This window comes from Amia ocellicauda, chromosome 15, assembly GCF_036373705.1.
Source record: "Amia ocellicauda isolate fAmiCal2 chromosome 15, fAmiCal2.hap1, whole genome shotgun sequence".
NCBI classification, from domain to species: domain Eukaryota; kingdom Metazoa; phylum Chordata; class Actinopteri; order Amiiformes; family Amiidae; genus Amia; species Amia ocellicauda.
In genome coordinates, this window is record NC_089864.1 from 5,224,503 (window position 1) to 5,241,053 (window position 16,551).

The 16,551-nt window shown below is 39.8% G+C and overlaps 1 protein-coding gene across 1 annotated transcript in view; it reads left to right on the forward strand.

The window, feature by feature from the left end:
- LOC136771745 (metabotropic glutamate receptor 8) overlaps positions 1–16,551 on the forward strand; it is a 91,794-nt gene that overhangs the window by 25,179 nt on the left and 50,064 nt on the right. Inside the window, exons 2-4 of the mRNA XM_066724237.1 lie at positions 14,608–14,743; positions 15,547–15,701; positions 16,261–16,398. Of these exons, the coding sequence (XP_066580334.1) occupies positions 14,608–14,743; positions 15,547–15,701; positions 16,261–16,398 (429 nt within the window). The remainder of the gene's footprint in view (positions 1–14,607; positions 14,744–15,546; positions 15,702–16,260; positions 16,399–16,551) is intronic.

Below are 16,551 nucleotides of genomic sequence, written 5' to 3' on the forward strand. Positions count from 1 at the left end.
TTTATGGCATGCATATACATAACAGATAGCCCCTGTAACAATCCAGTCTTCTCCACTAAACTTCATGGAAACCGAAAGACCAATGACTAACAATTTGCCATGATTGCAATCTGTAACAATCATTATAGCAAGAACTTTACTGACTAAACCTGAGTTTCTCTCTCTCTCTCTCTCTCTCTCTCTGTCTCTCTGTCTCTCTCTTTCTCTCTCTCTCTCTCTCTCTCTCTCTCTCTCTCTCTGCAAACTTTGATAGAGGTCGCACTGAGGGCGCTAATTTTAAGAGTAAAATACAGTGTATAATTATCCACATTTGTCAGAGTTCTCCCATTAAAATCCTGTTCCAATGCCCCTTTTCATTACTGCAGGTAAGCCTGCACTTTGGTGCCGTGGCAATTATTTTAGCTCCAGTCCTGATAGCTGTTGAAATATTCTCTTCTTTGATAAATGCCTTTTTATTTTCAGTTTGCTATTCTATAGTGTGCTGTTACATTCCTTGGGCTAGGTATAGATACAGAGATCATGTAGTTAACCAGGTGTTTTTTTTTTAACTATGTCCAGAATGTTATATCTTTACACACATCCCTCGCACTGCTATATTCTCACCTCACTGCACACTTGTCCATGAATTACATGTCACAAGCATGTTGCTTCCCCACCATGTCATCTATCTTCCAAAATCACACGCAACACTCACTTTGTTCAAAATCAGGCAAACTGGTTGTCAACTTGATGGGGATACAAATATGATAGAATATACTGTGATACCGTCGGGGAGTTGAATTTGGTTACATGTCGGGTCCAGGAAATAGGTGCTCACACAGGCAGGGATTGGGGGAACATGATGGCCATTTCTCATGTAATAAAACAAAACCAATCAAGATCCGAACTCCTCCTGAGCAAAAGTATACCCACTTGAAACACAACTACTGTAAAAGACACACAACGCGTGTCCCACAATCCAAATCGCAGTTAAAGAAGCAACGTCCAAGTCCATCAATACAGTTCAATTCCCTGGTTTTTCCGCCTCCTTTCTATTGTCATTTTTCACACACCCTGGCACTGCACCTGCTCTGGAAAAAATAAAGAGACCACTCAACATTGATTTCTGAACTTCGAGTGGTCTCTTAATTTTTTCCAGAGCTGTATATATATATATATATATATATATATATATATATATATATATATATATATATATATATATATATATAATTTTCCATTGCATAAGAAAATAATAAGTGTGTTTTGCTGGCATTTACTCCAAGCCTTCCCTTTCCACCATGCCCTCCTTCAGAGCACTCACAAGAGCACATGCATTATAATGTGGTGTGGTAATGTATCCCCATCTTCTTTGCCCATTTCACAACGTAGCAGCATAAGAAAGGTTACAAATGAAAGGAGGCCCAATTTACCCCATCTCATTTAGATTGCTGGCGGCGTAATGATCACAGAGTCACATCCAGCCCTTTCTTAAAGATCCCCAGAGAGCTTCAGCCGCAGTGGCACAACGGGCACTGGATTCAAAACCTCCGGTGCTAGTGATTTTTCAATTGTGTGTGGGTGTCTGTGTGTGAGTGGGGGTAGTTCATTGTCCTGTTCAAACCCTCCACCCACAAGGCTTTTGTATAACACTGATGAATAGAACAATGCCATTCCTCTACAATTGTAGTCTTCTGTCTCTGTCGCCAGTTTGAGCGCTGGCAAATCAACCTGCATCCTTCACCTCCACTGTAGAAGCGACACAACACTCTGAACAAAAGCTTTCCTGGCTGCAACTTTCCCCCGTCATGCCGGTGTGTCGAGGACATCTCTTCACGCCGCGTATAGACACGGGCAACTGCGGAAATTAAACTTCAGAGACTTGAGGGCTGGCTGGGAACTGATTGATGACACTCATCGGGGCTTATTGATAAGGCGAACATCTGCTGCTCCTAACGAGGAAATAAAGAAAAACTGGAGGGGGGGGGGGGGTGGCACATTAAACTCCCCAAGACCTCGTTAGATTCGCAGAAGGACATTCGATATTTCACTTTTAGGAGTTTGGCCCATCGTGAGTAAGTTTGTCATATTTTAAATAAGGTGGTGGAAAAAATAGAGGAAAAAATTACAATCACGTTGAAATTTGGACCAATCAAGTGGCACAATCAAATCACTTTTGTCAGGTTATATTTTAAGAGTGATAACTTCAAATCTATGAGTTGTTATTTCTCCAAAAGTCTTATTTTTTTATTTGTTTTGGAGTTTAACTTTATTTAAATGCCCTCAGTGGTCATTCTACGCTTCTCTACCAGGTCAACAGGAGTTTAAACGGATCCTTTTATCTTTTACCTCCTTTCAGATCTTTGCTTCTCCTTGTTATATTCAAAGGATTCGAGCCACACACTCATAATCGACTGTCCAAATCACCCCTTTACCGCCGGAAAAACCTGCACTCTAACTTAAATCCACTTTGAATTATTTATAGTGTGAGTAAAACAATGTGACGTTGAGGGGAGAGGGAGAGGACATGATGGATTGTTCCCCTAAAACCGCATTTTCCCATTTTTATTAAAATAACTATACAGAAGAAATGAGACATCACAGCAGTACAGTATTCCCAGGACCATTGAGTCTTCTCCTAATGCAAATTAAGATCAGCTAAATTTCAGTTTGAAGTCTTTGTCTGCAGGCCCTTTGCTGATGTTTTTTTGAATCGTCATTTTTTGAGGAATGGGTGTATTTCAAGTTGAAAGTGGTTTCATAATTAACACTAATAAGGAAACTTGCAATCACTTAATAGCCACTAATTGGACTGTTGAAATAGAGGAAATACACAGCATCCCTAATTATCTAATACTAAGTTAATTTCTATGGAAGTTTTGAAAACAATCACAAAAGCATGCCACAATATTGTCAAGTGACTGATTTTGAATTGTGCCTTTTTACTTCTATTGTTGATTAACTTTTTTTTTTTCAGTCTGGAAACTGATATTAATAGCAGAGGCTTTTTTCTCTTCTTCATTAGTTTTAATCATCGTGGTAATGTTTCCTTTGTCTTTTTTTGGAAGGGATAAAAAAAATGATTCCAAGCTTTTTACTACGATGAGTATAGATTGCACTAATTGTTTTAATTAATCCCACATGTTGTAGTGCAGATTTTAAAGTCTCTATTTATCAGAAACAGACAACTATCCAGAAGAAAACTGCTGAAGTATATAAAAACAACTATGAAAAGCTAAAAGGCATCTACAAGAGATCATGTATGAGATCCTCAAATTCGCATCCCAGTAGAGATCGTTAAATCTGAAATGCTGAGCAAATATCTTATAATTAGCATTTTGCAAAATTATGGTATGTATGTCTGTATAGATGCATGTTTGTATTTATTTCTCTAATTATCTGTGTCATCATTTCAGAACAATTAGTTAACAAGAAAAGTATATATTGTTGAGCTTGGCGTACACACCGATGTGGTGTATAATGTATGTTTTAACGAGGTTAATTTCTTGTTTTGTTACTGTGATGAATGTGACGGGAAAGTGGCTGAATGAACAGACTGTATGAATGCTGTTGCTGGAAACAGATGGCAAACATTTCGCTTACGGTCAATATTATGTTAATAACAGCAACCAGTGGAGCAGTATCAATCTGCAGTCTGTTGAGATTTAAATAAAGCAAACAAAACAAAACAGAATCATGTGACACCTTTTCTTTTTTCTTCTTTTTTATTTTACTTAGACTTATTTTCTCACTGCCACTTTAAAGGAAAAAATAATTGAGTCAGGCAGGGTGTCAAACTGTATGTGAAGAGAAATGTACATTTACTATAAAACACAGTTTTGTTCAATCGAATCTTTTCCCATTTTCCTCAAAACACCACTTCCTCTGGACCTGTTAGGATCACACAGAGAAATCGCGGAGGTCTTAAAACCGAACTGTAATCTTAATTAAGCACATTTTAAATACTTGGCCAGGGGGGTCAACGTAATGAGCTGAAATACGTCCAGACACAATCCCAACATGCCAACTGCAGCTTGTTTTAACACGACATTTAAAGAAGATGGATGCAAAGAGTAATTGAAAACAAAAATCACAATAAGCAACTATACTCATTCATAAGCAATCTATATATCAACTGATGATGAATAACATCTTCAATCTAGTTATACACATTTATGAATCAGTTATCTTCCACGAAAGCACAAGTAAATTAATGTATTTAACACATTACAATCAGAGATGAAACATTACAGCCATTGGACAAGAAAACAGAGGCTGCAATGCTTCCTCAGAGCATGTATTCATTATTTATACACCAGTTCGGATGTTGCACATGTATGACAGTTAATGTTAGTGTTCGACATCAGGTTAGAGACTTGGAGCTGGCGTCGGGGCATATAAATGTTATTAGAGGCAGCAGGTGAGATTCACAGGGGTCATTCCTGTCGTATTCATCCATTCATTAGGACTTTGTGGCCCTTATTTTTGAGGATTGCCATTAAATCAATATATTCTAGAAAGCATCTAGGAAAAGGTGTGGAAAGAAGACCCAAAGATGCATGTACAGGAGGAGACTTGTGTCTGTCCATTTCATCAGCGTCTCCAAACGAACTCCGGGTGTGTGGATTACAGCATCAAGCCAATCACTGTCATGAACAGGAGTGGGCAGGAATGCATGCTAGTGATTAACACTGCAGGGGTTTCTATTTCACTTCAAATGCCTTTTCACTGCCGCCAGCTTCGCTGGAAAAGTATATTTTACCAACAACGTTTTCCAACCTAGCAATACTGCCAGCGTGTGTTATTCCAATAATTCCAGTGCGTTGTTCAGGGAGTTGTCTATGGTGTTTCGCAAATCCTCGATCTGGGGGCCATTGTGACTTCCTTATATGTGTCTTCAAGAAAAATGTGCCTCTTTCAAATAAAGAAAACTTGTAATTGAATCTGTGAATTCATTAGGTAGTTTGCCCAGCTCCTTTCTGCGGGAGAAGAAAAAAAAATCAAATTAAGATAAGAAATAATTAAGGAAAACACATCAGATCTCACATCTCGCCAAATTCCTCATGAAGTTATGCTTATATATCCTGGCCTGGCCTTTATTTTCCCCTTTCTCTTGCTGGTGATGTTACTGGTGTATTCCTGAAATGTAAGATGATCTCATGACAGTTCAGAAGAGAAAAAAGAGAGAGAACGATTTTTTCATTTCTCTTTTTACGTGACAAATTGCAGGTGATTATCATCCAGACAGACTCAGATTCACGGCAGATCGCTTGATTCCCAAAACGTACCCAGGGTGTAGAATAAAGGGTACACAATGATATTAAAATGAAAGGCAGATTAAATTTAAAAAGAAAAGAAAAGACAACACAAACAAACGGATAATGGGGTCGACCGTATTCTCGACACGCACTGCAGTGCTGAGGGTGTCAGGGATTCAGAGCTTCAGACAGAACAAGGAAGAGCGTTCACCTCCATGTACGTTCATTTGATCATTATTCCGCGCTTGTCTTTTTTTCTGCTGTGTAGTTCATTGAAATACAAAACAACAAACAAAGCCTTGTGTTACCAGATCCAAAAGAACGGCTTAGCGGGATGGCATTGTGCGTTGGCAATCTTCCTTCTTTGCCTGACGCTCACACAACTGCTTTTCAAACTGTGTCGGTGTTGTAGTTTTCCCTCAGTCGGACATCCACAGCTTGTGTAGAGAACAATCAAATGAACCAACACACACATTAACGAACACACAAGCAAATACGCAAATACATCCTTACAGGGTCACGGTGAGCCACAGCCGTACCCAGCATGCATTGGGGCGTAAGGCAGGGTAAGCCCAGGTCTAAATAAATAAACCATAAACTAAATATTGCAGATGGAAGCCATACCCTATTGATTTATATATTATTCATCGACTCCTCTACTCTGCTACGACGTCCGGTTTCTCATTTGTTCCTCGTGGAGCGGAATCCGCTGAAACGCTGAGAAACGAGGCCGTCGTTTAATAATGCCTGAGGAGGCCTGTGCAGATGTCTGTGTTGTTTAACTATGCTCATGTGCATTGTTTCTATAATCAGTAGCAGTTATAGTGTCGTTCTTTATTAATGTATTTATTTACGGAGACATATTCAACACAATCATGATATAAACTGTCAGGACAGTGTCACCGTCTCACCACAGGGGGCACTGGCCAGAAACCCGGGCAGGGTGGAGAATGAGGACAGAAGGATTGTGTGTGTGTGAAGCTGGTAGCTTAGTGGTAGTGCGTACTGCTGTAGAGGTTTCAGAAATCCAGTAACAAGTTTATTATAGAAAACATAAATCCAGGTGAACCCGGAGCTCTCCTCTCACGTGAAGAGCAGAAAAGAACTAAGTGTGTGATTTGGAGAAGTCTGTTTGTATCTTCAGATGGACAATGGGTTGTAGTCTTATGTATCGGAAGTGATTACATCTCGTTAAAATACAGTTTACCACGTACATAATAATCAACATAGACCTGAGTTTCATGAGTTGATTGGTGATGGTCAGCTGTCTTCAGGCTGCAGATGTTTTTCAAAGACGTTTTAAGTCCTCAACCATATACCTGTGTCCCAAAACACGCAACCTTTATACTGTTTTAGCTGATTGAATATCCTAAAGACAATAGATGTAACACAACTCCAGAAAACAAATAATTAAAGTGGCCCCCCGAAAGAAATACATATGGATGATTTGCTTTATAGAGAAAATTGAATGAACAACATGAAACCATAAACAATGTAAAGAATATAAAGAAAATAATACAAATACATTTTCCCACTACACTGTCAAGAGTAATACATGTTAGGAAATGAATAATAAATACAAAAACAAACCCCTGACATCTGAAGAGCATGCATAAGTGCCCATGTGTGCATGTGTGCATGTGTGTGTGTGTGTGTGTGTGTGTGTGTATGTGTGTTGATCCCGAGCCCGCAGCCAGGCCCTGCTTCAGCTGCTGTCAGACCAGACTGCCCGTTGCTCCCTGGCCGAGCGGGTGCCAGGAGCTCAGTGCTCACGTCTCCTGGCCCGGGCGGGACAGACGGGGCTCGGCCGGGGGCGGCGGTGCGGCTCCATCTGATCGGGTCAGAGTCCAGCGAATCGTGCCCGTCCTCCAGAGCCTGCGGGCCGCCGAGTGCGTCGCCCCTCTGAGCGGCCGGCGTGTGTTAACAGAGGTCGCCAGGCTAAAGGGGTTGTGTGGATCGCACTGAATCTTTGGGGCAGCACTTTTGATTTGTCTATTTAAATCTTCTGCTGGTAGTTGCAGTCTCTATATAAAAACACGTCTATCTCTCTGTCTATCTATCTATCTATCTATCTATCTATCTATCTATCTATCTATCTATCTATCTATCTATGTAGTAGTTTACTAGTTTCTCTCCAGGTTGCTAAGTATAGTAATATTCATGTGGCAGTAATTTATTTTGTCCCAGAGCTGCCTATAATATATCTGCATCCTCCTTTCACACCCAGACTAACACATTCACCTTATGTGTGTATTCATTGTAGAATAAAAATCCTGACAATGGAGAAATACTTATTTAGCTTTGTAACTAGTAATAATAATACAATAATAATAATAATAATAATAATAATAATAATAATAATAATAATAATAATAATAATAATAATAAACTATTCTCTTTCTTGCAGATAATGAACAAATTTAAAAAAACATAGGTACAATAAAGAAACTTTATGCATATGTGCATTAACAGTGTGCCAAGAGAAGCAAGTGTCTGTGATGTCATAGTGGGGGAGGATATCGTGGAGCGCAGGTCTCTGTTCTGAGACTGCAGCTTTAAAAAAGTGACAGGGCTTTGACAAACACAATAATAGGGGGATACTTTGTAGTACACGAGAGTGTTTAACATAGTCTGTGATCTAAATTTATATTTTAAGAGAAAACAATCCAAGAAGGATAGTTGCCCATTGCTTGAAGGAATCCTCTTTTGTGTGTGTGTCTGCGTGAGAGAGAGAGAGAGAGAGAGAGAGAGAGAGAGAGAGAGAGAGACTATGGAACTTGGTCTTGTAGAACGTATAAAGAAATGAAAAGAACATCTTCATATTTCCTTCTAAACAGGAATACCCACATTTATATTTTACATTTTACTATTTTGTTTGGTTGTGTGTTGGTTTTAAAACACAGATTAACAAATTAAATTCCTCTTGTAGAAACATGCCCCCCCGAAAGACAACTTTGTCCTCTTATTGCTCATAAACATCAGAGTAGTGAAGTCATTTTTATCCATCTCCTGAGAGAACATGTCAAATCTGAAGTGCATTCGACTGTGGCAATTAATATACAGCTTGTGTGCCTAAAGCTATGTGTATCTATTGTTTATATTCTTACAAAACGCTTACACTGTAACACTTTACAGGAAGTGGGCAGTTTTTGAGTGTAAGTTCTGAAGGATCGCTTGATGTGTTTACAGTGTACTTCACATTGTTGCAAAAGAGCTAGGTGTGTGCTGTTGTGTGTTTGGATTTTTTCTGGTCCTTGTGGAGTATGTTTAAAAATATAAAATTGATTCAACATGATTACATACATTCCTGTTAACGTACATACATGCATGTTTACTTCAGTGTTCTGGAATTTCTTGTTCTTCCGTTGGCAACATTTTGGAAGGTGTGGTTAAAATTTTACTAAAAGGCAGAGTCACAGATTGCCCTGTTAGAAAAGAGCAACAAGAGCAATAGTGTTTCCTGACACACACACACACACACACACACACACACACATATGTGTACAAGACAGGAATCTATGTTCCTTTTAGTTTAAAGCAAGCTCTTGTCTGTTTGGTTGTGTGGGTTTATTGTTTGGCAGTTTGTCTTTTTTGTGCTCGTTTTTTTTTTAGATAATTGGAAGTATCTCGGCAACTGAACAATTTTCTTCATTGCTGTTGCACTTTGGTAATTTCATCTACTCAAGGTAAACCTGGCAACGCATCTGTGTGAATTAGGCGAAATAGATCACTGAGTATGAAATGCAGTACAAATATGGATATTAAAAACTTCAAGAGCTTTTGTTATGGTAAGTGTTGTAAATATATGCAGAGGGGTGCAGAGGACTCTGTTTATCTTTTTTTAACACCGTTATAAATAACATTTTAGCTTTCAATATAATATTAAAGCAATAGCTAAAGACGTTTCTTTTGTACACATGTTGTGGGTAAGTTTGCGTAGCAGAAATGACAGGTTGTGGGACATATTTATGCATTTAATTGATCAAAATTATGTATTTAACTTTGTTTGTGCCTGTATCATAACGCATAGAACATGTATCTGATAAATCCTTCAATTTTATATTATTAATATATATATTTTCACTTGTGACTAGAGGCTTCTTTCAGGCATTAAATATTGAGAAGAGGGACCTCTTATTGACATATACAATTTCACTCAAACACTCCTCTTTAAATATTCAAAGGGAAAATCCAGGAGTTAAGCATAGCATTCATTTTAACTCATTTCAAGGGTTGTTCTCGAAAATTAGAACACATACAATTAGTGCAGTTCACTGTAATTCCAATGGTGTCAAATTTTTATCGGCAACTGGATAATCAGGTACGCCTGGGTGTAAAACCCTGTCTCACTGTGTGTGTGTGTGTGTGTGTCTCAATAGAAACTACAAACAACTGTTTTTCAATTAAATCCATCTGCAGAGAGGTCAGCTGATTACCAGAGAAAGAAAGAAAGAGAAAAGGTGGTCCAGTGTGACCTTCAAGACGAGTTGAACGCCTTCACCGCCCCGAACACGCACATGACTCCCCTATTCAGTTACTGTAACACTGAAAGAAGCCAAAAGGAATTGATCAAAACTATCGACAACGTCTCCAGACCAGATAGAGGTTAGACAACTCAGACGCGCAGTTTCCCTCCGGGATCATGTTTCCAGACTCTCACTGCCTTCTATCCCAGGTGCGCTCTTCTTCGGCATACATATTTCAGTTAATATTATTATCACTATGAATTTCAAGGGGTTTAAATACAGGCGATTCCACAGTTGCATCATTTTGGGAAAGTCAATCTGTGTGTTGGTACCCAGTTTCACACGGCCGTTGTGGCAGAGCGGGCGGGGTGGGGAAGGAAGGGAGGGAGGGAGGGAGGGAGGGGACTGGGATAATCTTTTCAAGGCCATTTCATTTTGAAATATTCATATTGAGGACAGAGGGTCGGGCTTTGTTTAAGGCATAATTTCACTCGTGGAACATCAAAGACTTGAACTGCCAACCTGAGGCGCGCATTGCAACACAACATTAAACTTTCATTCTGTAAAAATGCATTCCATTTCTTTTACAGAACGCTAATGAGGTTCCAAGCAGGCCAGGCTGGAGCAGCACAGCTGGTTATTACTTGCTGTGCTTAGCCTAAATTCGACTCAATCTCTCCATCTATGTACCTATCTGTATCATATTGGCTTTTGGAGAAGAAGCCGAGGGGGCGTGACTCCTTTTTAACACAGACAAGCGGGACACAGGGCCCAGTAGAGATTGTGTTGATGATGTGAGTAAACTTTGTTGTGCTGTCCGGTCCTGCCATGCCTTGAGACGGATGTGCGGCCCTTTCCAAACCAAGTTGACTCAATGCATTGTATTCCACTGAGTTTTAAGGAGCTCCCACATGTGCTCCTGTCTGTCATATGACAAGGGCCAAGTGCTGGATATTCTACTGTCATCATGTGACCTATATTACGCATTTTTACTTAATCCTGTATCAATCCATACCCTCTCATTTCTGTGTGTGTGTGTGTGTGTGTGTGTGTGTATATATATACAATATATATATATATATATATATATATATATATATATATATATATATATATATATATACATGGTGAGATTAGACAGTATTTCAAGTCTATTAGACCTGTATTACAGCTATCTCCCTGCCCCCGTATGATTCTTCTCCTGTTGTTATTAGTATTTAAATCCTGAACCGAAATGAAATGGGAAAGTGGGGGAGAACGAGAAGAGCAGCTAGATTGTAAGGCATTAAAAATGTAATTAGTCATACGAGGACCTCTGGCTGCCTCATCCAGGCGGGGGCCGCCAGCACATGTTTCATGTCATGCTACTTCACGGAAAGAAATTACACTTGCACCGAGCCATCAGACTGCCCTCCCATTGCATGTTCCTCTGCACCAGCTGCGCTGGATTATATCTGATCATTTACACTCTCTAATAAAGAGAAAGGTAATTGAATAATACAAAAGACATTACTCAAATAAAAAGTGGTTCTTTGTTCAGTATCGGTTAGGTTGGTTCATTAACATGTTTTCTACTCTGCTTGATTTATTCCTCATGCAAAGATAATGAATTGAAATATGAAATGGGGTTTTCTAAAGTGCTCCAATCATCTCTGTACACACTGTGCCTCAGATCTGTTCATCGTTGGCATTCTTAGAACTAGGTTTGTAGTTTGTGTTTTTGACTGTGGTTTATTTCAGTTGACTACCTAGATTCAAGTAGGTGTGTGAAATCTTTAATGTTATGAAATCACGGTGCATTTGAATTAAAGATGAAAATCTACACTTAAAGCACATCTTGATTGTTTCTTCTCAAATCCATTGTGGTGGTGTACAGAGCCAAAATGATGACAATTGTGTCACTATCCAAATATTTATGGACCTAACTGTATATATGTACAATGCTTTCATATAGTTGTAATATATTAAGAATACCTTAAAATACAATATAACAATATACAAATATATTGCAAATGAGTTTTTCCTATGGGTTTATACAGAGTCTTGTGAACATTTATAATTCTGTTCCTTCTTTATGCAATATTTAGTGGGATCTTCCATTAGTTTCTGATTACTATGGGTGTAGTGAGACAGGAACACCGGCCCATGCCTGCCAAGTCCTAGGTTTCTGTTCTCTCTTGTTCCTTGCTGGTGCACTATTGATTTTAGACAGGGTTGCTGGTCTGATCACTCATGTCTTCCACTCCTCCCTTTCTGAAGACCCCCCCCCACAGCTGTAGTCTCGGTGTTCGACCACATCACAGCTCGTTTCAGCTTGATTGTGTTCAACTCTGATATTTCACAGTGCCCTCATCTGTCAATCTGTGGAGTTGAAGGTTGTGGTGACACAGGGCTGGCTATGAGAGGGCAGTGTTTTGTCTCCTCAGAGGCAAGCAACCAGACTTATTCCAGGTCTGAAGGGAATGTCCTACTGAGAGACTGAGGGAACTGAACCTTTTCACGCTGGAACAGAGGAGACTACATGGGGACTAGATCCAAGTCTTCAAAATCATGAAAGGCATCGACCACATCAAACCAGAGGAGCTTTTCCAGATCAGCAGGGACACACGCACCCGGGGACACAAATGGAAATTGGGCTTCAAGGCATTCAAGACGGAAAACAGGAGACACTTCTTCACACAGAGAGGCGTCACAATCTGAACAAACTCCCCAGCGATGTGGCTGAAGAGACAATTTGGGAACATTCAAAAACAGACTGGATAGGATGCTTGATCACTTAGTTATTAATGGACACCAAACAAGCACGATGGGGCGAATGGCTTCCTCTCGTATGTAAACTTTCTTTTTTTTATGTTCTTGTGAAACCTGAGATGATCTTCCAAACTTTGCTCAAAAGCAGGATTCACCATCTGAACTCAAAACGCACACATCCTTCTCATCAGTGAATTAAATATTCATGCCAGCTTTTCAAAATTTAAATATTGCACTGATCATATTTTTCTTACTGCTTAGCAGTGATAACCTCCAGTGGTGAAAGCCGGTGAAAGCTCGGTGGAAAAGCCATTCCACTCAGATTTTCTCTAGTTCTGCTCTTCGGTATGTGGATAATCATATGGCTTCAAAAATATCTTCCTCATCCATTGTTTAATGTTTTGCAAATCTATCTTTTGTTAACACTCTGTTTGTTTGAAACTCCTTAATCACATTTCTAACAGAAACTCTCAGATAATCACTCTGCTTTAAGCACAGTTGAAATATGGTATCTGTATGATGCACAGCTGCTGTATCTCACCTCGGTCTTTAAAACATAATCCCATTTTATGCAGGTCTTTATGCCTCCTCGAGGTGGAATTAATAAATCCTGCACATGCAACCTGGTATCTGACCGGTGGGGATGGTGAAACCTTAATATGTGTGCGGCTCACACTGCAGGGCTGAGAGGAACTTGATTACGAAGATCTAACAAAGAAATTTCACAGGCATCATAATGCTGAGGTAGAATAAGGAAGTGTATTAATAATGAATGCAAACACATTTAAATACCGAAGAGAAAAGGTTGTACAGAGCCATTGCAATATGCTTTACACTTGATATATGTATTGTCTAAAGAATGTTTAAAGAAAGTTTTCTCATCCAAACAGGCCGAATCATGAATAAAATATATTTTCACTCTTTAATAATGTATGACAACTTGTGATACAGAATATTTGTGGTTCTGTGCTGTATGTATTTAATACTTAATCTACTTCTACTGTATCTGCTGCTGCTACTACTACTACTAATAGTAATCACAATAATATTTTTGACTGGGCAGACAGCCAGTTAATTTGCTGTCTCCCGGATGCTCTGATTGGCTGATTGACCAGCATGCTAATGAGCTTGCATTCCCTGTTTTCATTGCTCAGTCAATCAGCCAATGGGAAAGCCCGGGAGACTCCAGCAGCCTTATTTAAGACTCCGTTAAGGCCGACTGCAGGCTTGTTTAGTTTTGGCTTTGGTTGGTGATCCCTGCGTTTCATGGTAGCTTTGTGTGTTTGTGTTAATTACCCCTCTTTCGTTACATGGAAGCAGTTGGGTGTAGTGACTGCCTTAAAGGGCCAGAGTCTCTGTTTACTTGAAAATGTTTTACTTTTGTTGGTTTTCTGCATGATGCATCACTGGGTCCATTCAGACCCACCGGTTGGCCCTTGAGAGACTGAGTGAAATAATAACCAACTCAAATAAATTAATAATGATAGCATTAATAGGAGTAAATGAAGAACATGTGCAAAGTACCCATTAAAAGATCCTAATTGTGGGTGACTAAAAAGCCATGGCTGTTTCAAAATCAATCAACCTCACACTGGTCCAACTTCCTCAGATCAAACTCAGAAAGAGACGGCATTGTGCAGATGTTCATTTTTAAATGAACCATCACCAGAAAGATGGGCTTCGTGAGAAAGATAATAATTTATGTCAGTGTATAATATGAATAATATAATAGGTTCTTCTCAGAATGATTGAGGGTATTATGGCTGCCATTAAATATGTAGGATCAGTCAGTTTAGCTCGGCAGTGCTCAGCTAATTGTATTTATTTAAACTCTTTAAATGATTTTGGTGTCACTTTGACAGAGAGTGACGGAGCCTACTTGGGAAAAGAAAAATGACATTCTCCTTATTCTTCTGCTAAGTGGTGTATTTTTTCTATAGAGAATTATAATAATAATAATAATAATAATAATAATAATAATAATAATAATAATAATAATATCCTCACAGTCACAGTGAGATGGCTGTGCCATTTTATAATCACTGATTTTATTTATTTTTAAATACTGTGTCGTCCCCCGTGGATTAAAATATCTGCCCCCTCGATCTCCGCCGACAGAATTGATCCTGAGCGTCCGTGGCTTTGTCTTGCAGGTGGTGTTTGCATCGCACAGTCTCTGAAGATCCCCAGGGAGCCCAAGCCGGGGGAGTTTAACAAGATAATCCTGCGTCTGCTGGAGACGTCCAGCGCCCGCGCCGTCATCATGTTTGCCAACGAGGACGACATCAGGTGAGTCTGCCGGCCGGTGGCAGCAGCAGCAATGAAGCAGTTAATGCCCATTGCACAACGTGTAAATGATTGGTTGTGTCAGGTGATCAATGCAGTCTGTCTGGATTTCAAATATGAGTTCATCAGGAGTACATTCCCTGAGGGTACAGATTCTATACATCTCCAATTGTTAATTGGGGTTAATTAGATCAACACTATTCCTGCACAGATCATAGATGGAATTATATCAATATACATAGTGTATAATTTGTATTATTATCATTATTGTATTTCATTACATTTTAAGATATTTTAAAGGCAAAACATCCAGTTTTGAGAAGGAGGATTTTGAATAGACGTTCTCTCACGGAGGTACAGAGTTTTGATGCCCCCAGAAAAACTACACCCACATGAAACAAACAAACAGAAAAGTGCTGCTGTTTTGTTATCTGTGCCCGTTTCCCTGATCTGGAAACGCATCAGTGATGGCCAAAGCATTGCTCTGTTTGTTTTTAATAGTTTTTCTGAACAGGGTCAAAGCGCCAAGCAGCAGGGCTCAGCCAACAAAACAGAGCCCAAAAGAACCAATTTGGGATTAAGCACAATGCCTGACATTAACCTTTAACTGAGAACTGACAAATAATAAAATAATTGTGAAAAAATACAAAACTGGGATGTACACAGTGGTAGAAACGTTTGGGAAGCTGCCCTCTCAGAACCCACAGCCAACTTCCTCTCTGAAGTGGTCCGAATCCCTCAGTGCTGTGCTGTAATCAGGTTGTTTGCCGCCAGCTAAATGGCCAGACTGTCTTTTCCACTTGCAGACGGGTGCTGGACGCAGCCAAGAGGATCAATCAGACGGGCCACTTCCTCTGGGTCGGTTCTGATAGCTGGGGCGCCAAAATCGCTCCGGTGGTTCAGCAGGAGAAGGTGGCCGAGGGCGCCGTCACCATCCTGCCCAAAAGAGCTTCTGTCGACGGTAGGAGCTCTTAGTAACCTGCTATGCCTGTAGGGAGATCTCCCGGGCATCCTGATTGGTATTCAAACTGGCAGGCCAGGTTCCGCAGAAAATGCCTGCGTTTTTTTTCATTCCTTCTCCGAGGAGGTTAAAAGATCAGTGTTGAAGGGAATTGGTAACAAACCACATTCATTTATTTACACTGCATTCCCCCGGAGCTCCGAGAGCCGAAGTGAAAACTCGTTACACATTCGCATATGTGAGTCAGAGAGCTGCCATGCTTGTTGTAGCTCATGCATTTAGCTCAGACTCATGCCAAGTGTGTGAACGCGGGGTGTGCAGGATAATGTTTTTAAAAGCTTTTTCTATTGAACAGTTTGGGTAATTGCATACTAAAGTGTCTTTTGTGTGTGTGTGTGTGTTAAGAAAGTGATGAGATAAATGTATAGAAGAAAAATAACCTCAATTAAAAAGGCATTCTTGCACTCAATATGGCAGTTCTTGAAACTGAGCTACACTCCTTTCCCTATGTCCCTCTCTCTCTCTCTGTTTCTCTGTCTCTCTCTCTCTCCTTCTCCAGGATTTGACAGATATTTTAGGAGTCGATCTCTGGCTAATAACAGGAGGAACGTGTGGTTTGCTGAATTCTGGGAAGAAAATTTCGGTTGCAAGTTAGGATCCCATGCCAAGAAAATTGGCAGTCTCAAGAAATGCACAGGTATGATGTTTAACACAAATATTGTGTAGGTGTTCTATTACATTTTGTTCACAGCACACACTTTTTGCCCGACTGGTGATTGCTGCAGATTGAGATGCTCAGCACACCAAGTGGTTGTCCAGAGAAGGACAGAGTTTGTCCAAGTAGTAGGGG